This window comes from Physcomitrium patens, chromosome 21 (assembly GCF_059467195.1).
Source record: "Physcomitrium patens ecotype Gransden chromosome 21, ASM5946719v1, whole genome shotgun sequence".
In the NCBI taxonomy this organism is placed as follows: Eukaryota; Viridiplantae; Streptophyta; class Bryopsida; order Funariales; family Funariaceae; genus Physcomitrium; species Physcomitrium patens.
This window is the reverse complement of record NC_143430.1, coordinates 5,485,992-5,497,939: the sequence shown is the minus strand read 5'-3', so window position 1 is coordinate 5,497,939 and position 11,948 is coordinate 5,485,992. Positions and strand designations below refer to the sequence as shown.

Below are 11,948 nucleotides of genomic sequence, written 5' to 3'. Positions count from 1 at the left end.
TAGGCACATTTAAGAAATATCATGTTTTAAAATACAATTAAAACTACTATTTGTTTTATTTTATTGGATTGCTCTCTCATTTAAACCTTGAAATGCATCAACCTAAATATAAATATCTAGGGCTTACAAAATCTCATTAAAATTTTATTATCTTCTTTAAAAACCAACACTTTTATTTCCTAAATACACAAGCTTTGTGAATCCACTCAACCACATCTTATTGGACAACATGAGTCAAACTTATACAAACAGTAAAGATTTTATCTTCCTACATTTATCCCTTAATAATTTTAAAAACATCCCAAAACCTAGAGATTGTAGCCATTTTGTGCATTCATGTGGGAATATACACAAGCAAGAAATTACGAATACGTACGTATGAAGAATCGCGAGGATTTGACCCGGAAGTCGGTGTGGTTATCGCCATCGCCGGTCAGAGCAGAGCACGGGCACCAGCATGCATTCATTCTCGCGTGGTGGCGTTGAATAATGCGGCCTTGCATTCATTTCTGAGTGAAACTGTTGGATGCCACGATATTTCCCGTCTGCACGAATTCGCACGTCGGAACAGTGCGTCTCGAAAACGGACTTCAGCCTCGGAATACCGATTGATTGGAGCATTTATTCCCCTCTACCTTGGGCTGCTGTGGGATGTGCTGTATCGTACTTACCCTCTCTCTCTCTCTCGCTCTCTCGCTTTGGGTGCTTTTTCACGATCATCGTGCTGCAATTGTGTGGATTTTAGGGTATTATGATGGTTATTTGGTTCAGTTTGTCGTTGTTGAGGAGATGGGTAATGTTTAGGGCATTGTCAGTGGTCGCAATCAAGGGACTTTGCGTGGTGGAGAGTGGTGTTTGAATGTGATTCGGAGAGTGGGATTTTTTTTTAGTTTTGGGGTTTGAGACACCGTCTGCAATTGCCCAGTGTAGGGAGGTGAACTCGCCGTAGACAGCCGTGGATGACACCTTCGGAGGTTTGAAGAAGCAATTTGTGGGAAGTGGGGTCGGAAGCGGAGGGCTTTTTAGGATGCAGAAGCGATGGGGCGTGGCAACCTTTTTGGGATGTTTATGGGTAGCCAGCCTCTTGTATGGCGAGATCTTCTCCTACTGGGTTCCTGTCCTGAGTTGCCATTGGCCTTCCCTAGCATCCGTAAGACATTGCCTCTCCTGTTTTACTCGGAATTGCTTCCTCGGTCACCACAAATTTGCGTTCTTGGGATTCTTGTATATTTATATATCTTGTGATGATTTCAAGCCTCATGGATTGGTGTGAGGTTTAATAGTCTGGTTAGTGTCTAAGCAAAGCCCTAGCCATTTCCACACATAATGTGGATTACACAGCCGATATTTATGATAGTTAGTTGCTCTTGTATGAATGGAGAACAGAGTGCATCTGGAGCCGATGATGGATCCACCAACGTGATCCGAATTGCAGTGATTGCAGATCCCCAGGTAGTAAAACCTGCTGCGATTCATGATATTTACGTTCATTGTACGCAATGAATACACTTCTCCTAGTTCGTTCCTCATTCTTGTCTGTTTTTATCATGTGCTTTCTTTGCTTCCTGTAACGGAATGGGATCATGCAGCGCTCTAGATGAGGACGATGCATTTGAGGTTCAGTCTTTCTAAGTAGTTGCTTGTGTTTATGCAGCTTACAGATCGCACGTCATACAATCAAAAACCAGGATCCCTCGCTCTTCGTTTGACGCAATTTTATTCTGATATCTACATGCGCCGTGCCTTCCGCTCTACGATACTTGGCACAAAACCAGATCACATCTTATTCCTCGGTGATCTCCTCGATGGAGGACCAATATTAGCTTCAGAAGAGTGCGTTGTTCCTTTTTTATTTTTATTTTTAGTCTGCCTCATGAAGCTTACAACTCAATGTTTCATCATTTTTATATCAGATTGCTCTGCTCCGACATAAATACTCGAAAGATAGTGGCTGGAATATCAGTATTTAGGGCCATTTTCATCGTTTTGATTGAAAATGCGTTAGTTATGTTCTGGAATATTGTGGGTTACGAGGTTGGACGTTGAAATTGTTTCGGTGCAACCTGTTTCTTAAGTTTCCGGGTGGACAAAATTGCTCCCTGAAACGTAACTTTTGATCGCTCAAACGTTCATATTTGAACACTTCATGTTGCTGAGCCAGATTAGTGATTGCAGATGGCAGGAATCGCTTAAACGATTCCAACACATTTTTGACCAGTCGGAAGGGGGAATCGAAACAGGAAGGCAGCGACCAGCGATTCCTGTTTACACTCTTCCGGGTAATCATGATTTAGGTTATGAAGCTATGGAGACCGCGAATTCAGAGGTACTTTGGTGCACCGATTCTCAGTTGATGCAGTCTGCCTACGATACGTGCAGGACATTTGTATAGCTTACAATGTTCTGGAATTTGTTTTTTTAGACACGATACACATCGGATGCAGGCGGTGGAGCGCTATCGGAGAGTCTTTGGCCCATTGGAGCATAACGTTACAATTGGAAGTGTAGAGTTTGTGTTGGTGGATGCCCAAGCTCTTGATGGTGATTATCATGTTCTTTGCTCGGACCATTTACTCGGGTTGAATGCATCGCATCTGGATTGTCTGGATCTGATAGCCCGTCATTCATTTTACGATTGGGTGCCCTGCTTTTGTCCAGTGTGTCTCTTATGATATCCTTGGTCTTCTAGTCAATATCCTGGGCTTCCTGGCTTTCGGGAATTTAGTAGTTCCTATTTGATGTGTATCCGATTGTACACGTTACACCTCGTACCGTCCTTTGTTGTCTTCAAAATTTCATGTCAAGTAAAATTTTCTTGCTCAAAGACGACCCCAAGGAATCACTATCATAAAATTATCGTTGTAGGTTCGGGAGATGTTGCTGCCAGGTCATGGAATTTTGTGAAGCAGAAGGCTAAAGGTAATAGATCGTATGAATGAGAAAAATCTATTTACTAATGAGGAAGTTCTTGATTGTTTACCTCAACATTGTGTGATATGGACAAAAATTCACTTCAGGAGATTGTCACTCCAGCTTGATTCCTTTAAAATATACTCCATGTGATTTAGTATATAGTTAACTTTCGGTTTTCGTAATTGTGCAGAAATGAAAAATCATGTGAGGATCTTGGTTACACACATCCCGCTCTTCCGGCCTGATGATACACCTTGCGGCAGCAATCGTGCATCTCGAGTCATCAATCAGGTGAGATATATGGGAGATAATTGCAAAGCTTTTACGGCAAAGCTTTGCAATTGATAGTACTGTTATTTAAATTGGCCAACAGACTATGATGTCAATTTCTTGTACATGGTTTTATCGTGTTAACAATGTCATCTATTAAATGTTCACAATCGCTTCAAGTGCGGTGATAGGTATCCCTCAACATGCACTGAACGAAGTAGTGTAACTTACGTTGATAAGCAATTGTTGAATATTCTTTGGATGCAGAGGATGAATAGGCAGGGTTATGCGCCGTTCCAGATTACGTAAGTTTTCTTTTACATCGACTACCCATCAATTTTGAGTAAAGCTTGTGTTTAGCAAGTGGTTCAGAGATTTCGGATGACTACATATTTTAACCCAGAATTGAAATCATCTACTTGTAGACCATTTTCTTGGAGTACTTTTACTCCTGCATCAGATTCTGTGGAATGTCATTCTAGTTCAGTATGGTGTGACTATTTCAACTTTCACAAGTTGTCAGATTACCATATTTCTGCCATGCACCTCAACTTGCAGGTGTATTTGGTGCCTGTCCTGGTCTGCAGGTATCAAGACTATTTGACAGAAAAATCATCCTCAAAACTCTTGGATTCTCTGAAACCTGTAAGTTACCTCTCGAGCTACTATACCCAATTGTACGTCAACAATTGCATGTTTTTATTTCCAAAGGATCTTTTAGGCAGGTAAAGTTCCTGGCAGTATCAAGTCGTCAGAAGTTCTTTGTGGCAGGCCACTTACATTAAAAACTTGGTTAAAGTGGGTTTTACGAATGCGAACTGGGAGACGTTGATATGAAATGTGCAACTATGACCATCCTTTGACCGACAACTTCTAGGGTTAATCTGAGTTCCGTGCAAAATATTGTAGTCGGATTTAATGAGCACTAACCTACCTCAAATACTGTCCAAACAATATTTTTGGTTGGTTTGACTGCTCCAAGCTTTTAGGTTGCTGGCTCTCTTGAATCTTACAATATGATAAATTGTTGTCAAACGACATCCTTGTTTTATGTACCTGTGACAGTCGATCTTCGACAGACTCTGCTGTTTGGATTGAATCTTAATTTTACTTAAATGGATTCTGCCAGGTCATGGTGCTGTCGGGTCACGACCATGATCAGTGCTTCGTTCTTCATAAGTCTAATCAGGGCTTTATTCCCGAGGTACCATGTAAATCTATCCTATCTTGTATTACTCACTGCACACATTCGTCATGTACCACACACCTCTGGTCATCACAATGTTTGCAATCTTGTTCCGGTCATCACTAAAGGCAGCAGTTACAATTGAGTGTAGTGGAACTAATTTGTATTTCCAATGCATTCTTATCAAGATTTGGGACTTATTGTTTGGTTAGCATACTGTGGGAACGTTCAGCTGGCAGCAAGGGAACCATTTTCCATCTTTCATGTTGCTTTCAGTTAGCTCAAATGCCTCTGGAGATGCAAGGCTGGAAAATGCGGTAGCTTCAAGACTCTGTTTCCTGCCAGTGCAGCTTTTCATTTACATTTGGTAAAAGCACTTAACATTCTTTGTTGCTTTTGCAACGCGAAATTTTGATTCCAAATGGTGCTTTTGATTCCTATGCCGATGGGAGGTGCATTAACGCCAAATCTTCGAATCAAAAACCTTAAAAGTGTGGATTAAGAGAATCGAGGTTGTTTAACTTTTTTATCTGGGTCACTTAACTAGCGAATTATATACATTGAAAAACAAGTCGGGCTTGATCTGTGACATGCACCACATTGATTGGAAGTCCTAACTCCTCTTCTTAATCACGTGTGCACATCAGGTATGGGATACTGTTGGTTGTCACATTGTATGCACTTCTGTTGTGGCCATCAAAAGGTCTGATAGCAATCACCTGGTTCATTGAGGAAGCCAAATCAGTGGCAACCAGTCTCTCCAAAACGCAGAGGTTTAAGGCCAAAGATGAAGACGCGGAGTGGGAGATGGTTTGGGATGCAGAGGGAGGCATGCATCTGCTCAATAAGGGACCGAAAGGTTTACCAATGTTGGTGGAATCTACAACCACTTCTGGGAAGAGGTAATAATCCTCATGTGCTGTATATGCTACGTGATGCAAAACACATTGCTTGAGTTTGTGAATTTCCTTGGGATTCAATCAAGTTGTATCCATTAGTTACAACCGCTAACAAGTAGGTGTGGACCGTGCAATTCGAATCAATTCACCTGGAATGGATGGGAATGTGTACAACATATTCTGTTTGGCTACAAATTAGGGCCTAATGTTTGACTACTTCGAGCGTAATGTCTCATTAATTTTGGACACCTTGATGTCTGTTACGATGCAGAGGGAATGTTGCAAGGCGTGCAGGTCATGACATAGACACGGACACAGTTGTGAAAATACCCAGCCCCATGGGTTTAACTATAAGCCCCTCTATGCGTAAGGGAAGAGCGAGGACAAGCTCGTTTACAGCCAAAGTACTCCAGACCCTGGGCCCAGTTGTTGTATTAGCAACTCTTAATTTCAGCTTGTACTTTATGCTACTCATGAAAGACTGGGGTCCTTTGTAACCTATTTTAGTGTTGATAAATTCTTTTTTTACTTGGAAATTTATCTCAAAGATAAATGCTTCGCTTTTGGCGTTAGTCACACTTGTGAACAACTGTTAAAACACTTATAATAGGGGGGGGGGCGTAGGAATGTAATAGAAGGATATATTAAAATTCAGCTTATTGGTGGTTAGGCTAAGTTACATTCAGCTCATATCTCTGCATAGCTGTTCTTGGAGGATACGACATCCATATCAAGGAAGAAGCTGTATCGCTTATAGATGACGAGGTCCCTTTTCAATTCTTATTGGTTGGAGTATATTTCCAAGAATGCATTCTTGCTCTGATTTACCTACCTTGACATCCACATTTAAGGTGTTCTCCATGTGGCAATTCTCTCAGTAATGCATTGTCTAGAGAAAGAGAATAAAAATTCTGCAGGAATCCTAAACAATATTTTTCTTTTGGGTGGGAGAAAGGGTGGGAGATATATTGTAGGCTATTTGTGACGGCTCACACATGAGTTACCTTTGGATCCTCAATTATAGAAGACATTTACATGTGGAAGAGGGTGGCAATCAAGGCCCAAACCATTCGAAGGGTATTGCACCATGGATGTTTCACAAGGAAACTTTTCTCAACCTGATTTTCCATTTCAACACTCTCAATTGAATAACGGTTTATCTTTAACATTAAGACAACTAGTCACCAAAAAACTGATGTATTCATGTATCCACTACCAATCTGTTTCAAATCTAATTCTGCATTAAATTACTGTTTGAAGAAAAACCTTCGTCGGCTTTCGCCCAGTTATAAACAAAATAAAACCTTCCATTCATTCATTTGTTTTTAAAAAGGATGGTGTGGAATATCATGGCAATGCAATTTGACTAATTTTCAAACAAGACTTAGGACTTGTTGGAACTAATCAAAAGAAAAACAACCTAAACTTTTGACCAGGCCTTCGGGAAAATGGTTGTACACTTCACATAAACATTATTCTTTTAATATTTGATTCAGAGTTAAGGACCTGAACTAGAATGTGGACTAAACATTTCTTTATCTGCTATTGTTGAAATTCACAAATACTACATGTAACCACCATTTTCCCTGCAAAGTTTTAGTTAATCTTCCCGATTCCATAAATCACTCCAATTACACTCCGATTGCCTTACCACCGTTCTCTTAACCGAATCAGATCTCGTTCGAGCAATCAATCAATCAAATTCACAATTCATACGTGCAACGAATTCGACATGAAGATCGGAATGCTGGGATGATCACACTCAAGATAAACTAAAAAAAAGACTTCACCAACAGCTGCTAGCTTCAGAACCATGTTCTCTTCAATTCGGGCTATTTTCCTATTTAAAAGAACCAAACGTAACGCAAGTGCAGCACGAACTAGATAGCGAAATAACTATTGTCGGCTACAGCGTCTATCAAGAACATGGTTGAAATAAAACTGTCTACTTCATTGTACGAAGGGAGAAGTAGATAATCGAGAACCCTGAAGCAGCCAATACACAATATTGCAAAAACAGGACCACGAAAAAAGCATGAACTTATTAACATTGAGCCTCACGAGTGTAGAATTATTTACAAAATAAATCACCCAGAGTACAGTACAAACTCATCACCTACTCCTGTAATGTCGTAAGTTAACAGATTAAAAAGTACTCCTACGGTGACAGTCGAGCATCGTCATGACCTCTTGTGTTCAAATCAGAGAAAGAACTCAAGCGGGCAAAAAAGCCGGACAGGAAGCTCTCCGAAGATCGACCCTCGTGCCACTTTTTGAACACATCTTCGCCCACAATGACCAGTAACGTAGAGAGGATGAAAATAAGTAGCAAAAGAAGAGATCCTTGCCATGAGCCACTTCTGCGAGGTTCAATCGGGGTGACGCGTGCACTAGAATCTGCTGAGACAGATAAAATTGCTCGGCCGCTGGGAGAAAATTCCATGGAAGTGACGAAGATCATGTGTGCACGTTTCAGCTTCTGACATACTGATAGAGTAGATGTGTCAACAATCGAGATGTCTCCCTCACTGCTCCCAATGGCGAGAAACCTGAGGAATTGGCAGTAAGGAAGATTAGAGAAGCGATGTAACACAAAAGAGTTGGAATCGGTCTTTGCTTTCGTTCGCATGGGCACATCTCAAACTTATTGCAGCTTGGAAGTGAAATGATTTGAATATTTAACAAAATGTTAATTAAGACATAGTGCTCACCTTCCGTCTCGAGTTATCGAGAAAGCAGAAATAGGGTCTTCTTGCAGCTTCCTTGAAGCGACTTGCTTCCAAGAGGAGGTGTCAAATGCAGATACAAACCCGTTTCCTCGTTTTCGTACAGTCACATACAGTAAGGGCTTGTTGCAATCTCGAGAGAATCTCACGAATCCCATGCCTTCCCCTACCACGGACGGAAGTGAAGACACGCAAGTGCCCGATGCAACGTCCCATATTCGACAAGCACTGTCATCTGAAGTCGAGGCCACAAATGCACCGTCCAAGCTGAAGTCAAGATCCTTAATTGACTTGTGAGCTTCGGGCTTGTCAAACAGCACCTGAGAATAAACGAAACGAGGTAGAGGTAGCCGTCAATTCCAAACCCAGAAAAATGCTGTAAATTCCAATGGATAAACCAAACAAAAGCATGCATCCCGAGAACACCAAACCCTAATTTCCCAACAAACGAATTCGCACAAATGAATAACAAATCAACACCATCTGCAGATAATTTCGAGATCCTACCTTGAAAGAACCCCACTCAATCACAAGCAAGTGGCCGTCATCTCCCCCAGCCGCCAGACGAATCCCATCGGGGCTGAACACCAAACAATTCTGCTCCCCTACTCCCTGCAACACCTGAATCTCTCGCTCCGCTACCCTCACATTCAAGTCACCGCTGGACTCTCGAAGTACTTCAAATAGCCGACAGTCCTTCTCAAAACTGCACACCACTCCCTCCCCAGCAGGGTGTGCAGCCAGACGCAACGGCGTGTCATCGCCCGTTGAGTACGTATCCAGCGCATCCGTCAACAGAGTGGACTTGAAGTCATACTCCGCAAGCAATAAGCTATTGGGCACCCCGTTGCGTTGGTTACCACCCCCTCCCGCTAAAACCACAACTCCTTCCTGCGCTTCCTTCGGAAACACCTCCCCTTCCTCATCCCCCTCTCCATTCCTTTCCTCCTCCTCCTTCTTTTTCTTCGTCGTCAAGGGAGCCAACCATGCTCCCGCAAACAAAGGCCTGCCGTATTTCTTCGAGCATAATAAGTAACGCCCCTCCTTGTTCATGATAGATTCCAACATCCACAATCACACACGATGCGAAAATAACCCAACTCCACAAAACCCAACTCCAACTTTCACCAGCAGCCCAAAACCTTCGAAGATATGAGTTCGCGAATGGCCACAGTCTATCGACTTCTTGCTTCAAATCCAACAGCTCATCCTTCAAACCTCCCAAAAAGTATCCAAACTACTTTAAAAATTTATGACGCCGACCTCGAATTTGTTTTTATTTTTATTTTGTCCTCATTTTCTTTTCACCCGTTTTGAGGGAAATGAGCCAGTCGAAAGTGCCATGGCTCTACCCTTCGTTCCGTTCCAGTCCTACTCCAGCACAGCATCTTCCCCGAGGTGCATGAAAAGGGCTGCTCGGTTGCTGGACCTCTTCAAACCGCGTGAAACGACGCGAATTCTGTTGCTGTGAACGGGGGAAAGAGTTTGAGGGGGTGGGGAAGGGGAGCTTAGGATTCCGCAAGCGTGATCCAACTGCGGTGCGGCCCATATCCTGAACTCACCATTCATTGCCATAGCCGTGCAAGTTTTTGCAACACAATACCGGTGAGGACACACCTGCCCTTCCGACACTTTCTCCGTCACGGTTGTCGATCATCACTAGGCCGTCGTCGAAGCAATTTTCCTCTGCGTTTCTTCGGCCATGTTTTAACAAAACCGTGTGCGAAAGAAAAGCTTTCGCGTCGGACGCTCGACGGTGGAGGAGCCACAACAGCGATGCCCTTGCCATCGAACTGATTCTGTGAATTAGGATTTCGAAAAATTAGGGCTTCGAAATCATACGAACAGGAGCCCTAATTCTTACTGTGAGAGGTTGCATAGAAAAAAAAAAAGAAAAAAGAAGAGGTGGGGTTGATTTCACAATGTGTATGGATTTGTTAACCAATAGCAATTCCAATTCTCTTGATACATTGAGTGTGCATTTGTTGTAATTGAAGTTTTGATGGAAATTTTGTGATTTTTTCTTTTCTTGTCTTTATAGAAAGTTCAAATAAAATTGCACACCTAAAATTGAAACATAAATAATTTGTGTAAGCCAATAGTTGATTGTATGGTTTTAATGGTTGAATTTAAATACAAACCAACTTCAATGATTTTAAAATCAAACTTTTTAAATTTAAGTTACAGAATTGTTGATGTTATTTATTAGAGTTTTTAAAAATGTAAAATATCTAAAAAATGTGTTTTGATTAGATATTAAATGAAGAAGTATAAAATATTTTTGTATAAATCTCACATATTAAAGGTAATAGTGATTGTCTATATTTAAGACAATTTTTATATATAAATATTTTTTAAGAATTTACTTGTGAAGTTTTGTTTATTGTACTTCTAAACAACAAAGCACTTTTTAAAAGATTCTATAGACTTAGATCAACAATTGCATTATCTAGCTCATAAAATCAAAAACAAACAAGTACTAATACAATATTAAAATCCTCATAAGAAAATCTGCACTTCAAATTGAGTCTTCAACCTTTTGTGTTATAATTTTATACTAATGCTTGAATATAAATAGAAATGTTAAGATCAATTTGTAATATAATATTTGAAGCAATAATAACTAAAATAGAAAATATTATATTAACCTTGATAATTATTAAATCAACTCACTTATCAAAACATCATTACACCATCTTGTCTCTCATCTCCATTTCCAACCTCCCTCTTTCACCTCAAACCTCTCTTCTTGCATGTCTTTGTCTTTGTCTCCCTATGCAAGTAACATCAGACATCATTCATTCATGTCCATTGTTTGCTCAAATCTACTTTGTTCTAAGTTGGATTTTATGCTCTTCCTTATTGTAGCAACTCACAATCCTATGTAATTGTTTCCATTTAGCAAGCGGATTCTTCATGCTTCTTATTTCACTCATTGTAGTCCTTAGTTGAGATTCTCATTCTTTTAGTTTTGAATTTGGACATTTGTTCTTTTTCTTCTATGTTTGAATTTAAAGTTGATGAAGTTGAGTTGTTGGCAACAACAATACAATTTTTGGCCTTAGTTTGGATGCAATAAAGGTAATCTGTCCTTGAAAAAAAATCGTGAAGAAGCGACAAGCAATGTTCATGCTTATACAAAAGAGAAAAATAAAGGTGACAGTGTTGTTGTTCTATGGACGTGGAATGGTTATGTAGTGGATTTTTGAGGGTTCTTCTCTTTCTTTTCTTTGTTCTTATTGAAGTTTTTATTAATAATTAATTTGAAAGGATTGGACATTGGTTTTTTCAACGAATTAGATATATATATATATATATATATGTATGTGACATTGAGTAAATTTAGATGCCCATTCATCTTTTTAGATCAAGAAAAAGATTGAAGAAAAAAATTGACGTTTATATTGTTTTGGATTCTATACTTGGAGATGTTTTCTTGAATGTTAATAATTCATACACATATATATTGTAGAAATTTTCTTGTATTCAAGAAAGAAGGATTTAGTGAGATAAATTTGCAACTTGGCACAATTGTATATGTGGATTATGATAGGACAATGCTTCATTTTGAATGCTTCAAATGTTCAATTGGCTTGAAGAGTGATTATAAAATTGCTAGGGAGCTGGGGGGGGGGGGGAGGGATGTGTTTATTGGAGTAAATATAGACATAGAGTCATTACATGTACAAAATAATGTAGATTATTCATATTATAAATCATGACATATAATCAATTAATTAAATTGCTATAAATTAATGGTTGGTGTAATTTCAAAACTTAGATGTTTCTTGAGAAGTAGCTACTTAAATTTTGAGTATGGATTTATCTTCTACAATCAATTTAGAGATTGAACTCTTTATTGGCCAATTTTTCAAACAAAAGGTATGTATTTAGTTTTATTATTTTATTTATTTATTTATTTATTTTGTCTAAGATTTGCTACATAATAAATTG

The 11,948-nt window shown here is 39.8% G+C and overlaps 2 protein-coding genes across 5 annotated transcripts; one reads left to right on the top strand and one right to left on the bottom strand.

Annotated features, from left to right (window-relative positions):
- Window positions 1-508: 508 nt before the first annotated feature.
- On the top strand, window positions 509-6,051 carry LOC112274143 (uncharacterized protein C630.12). 4 transcript variants are annotated; one of them, XM_024503376.3, is made up of 14 exons: window positions 509-658; window positions 926-1,150; window positions 1,387-1,452; window positions 1,655-1,833; window positions 2,176-2,326; window positions 2,445-2,541; window positions 2,866-2,919; window positions 3,104-3,204; window positions 3,451-3,488; window positions 3,771-3,828; window positions 4,313-4,387; window positions 4,582-4,736; window positions 5,017-5,271; window positions 5,540-6,051. In XM_024503376.3, exons 2-14 carry the CDS (start codon window positions 1,028-1,030, stop codon window positions 5,763-5,765), a joined length of 1,578 nt encoding a protein of 525 aa, XP_024359144.1. In that variant the 5' UTR covers window positions 509-658; window positions 926-1,027; the 3' UTR covers window positions 5,766-6,051. The 4 variants fall into 4 exon arrangements, with proteins under 4 accessions (XP_024359144.1, XP_024359146.1, XP_024359145.1 ...); XM_024503378.3 differs by having other exon boundaries at window positions 517-653; XM_024503377.3 differs by having other exon boundaries at window positions 523-663.
- A 1,255-nt stretch (window positions 6,052-7,306) lies between these two features.
- LOC112274145 (SEC12-like protein 1) lies at window positions 7,307-9,214 on the bottom strand. Its single transcript, XM_024503379.3, has 3 exons — window positions 8,502-9,214; window positions 7,980-8,314; window positions 7,307-7,817 (listed from the first exon to the last, which is right to left on the bottom strand). Exons 1-3 carry the CDS (start codon window positions 9,060-9,062, stop codon window positions 7,427-7,429), a joined length of 1,287 nt encoding a protein of 428 aa, XP_024359147.1. The 5' UTR covers window positions 9,063-9,214; the 3' UTR covers window positions 7,307-7,426.
- Between the last annotated feature and the right edge of the window lie 2,734 nt (window positions 9,215-11,948).

Bases quoted from the DNA above. Each gene is read 5' to 3' on its own strand.
- LOC112274145 (XM_024503379.3), bottom strand. From the start codon at position 9,062: ATGTTGGAATCTATCATGAACAAGGAGGGGCGTTACTTATTATGCTCG. The intron at 8,315-8,501 runs GTAGGATCTCGA...GTTTATTCTCAG, and splicing joins TTGAGTGGGGTTCTTTCAAG to GTGCTGTTTGACAAGCCCGA. The intron at 7,818-7,979 runs GTGAGCACTATG...CCAATTCCTCAG, and splicing joins TCGATAACTCGAGACGGAAG to GTTTCTCGCCATTGGGAGCA.
- LOC112274143 (XM_024503376.3), top strand. From the start codon at position 1,028: ATGCAGAAGCGATGGGGCGTGGCAACCTTTTTGGGATGTTTATGGGTA. The intron at 2,327-2,444 runs GTACTTTGGTGC...CATCGGATGCAG, and splicing joins TGGAGACCGCGAATTCAGAG to GCGGTGGAGCGCTATCGGAG. The intron at 3,205-3,450 runs GTGAGATATATG...CTTTGGATGCAG, and splicing joins CATCTCGAGTCATCAATCAG to AGGATGAATAGGCAGGGTTA.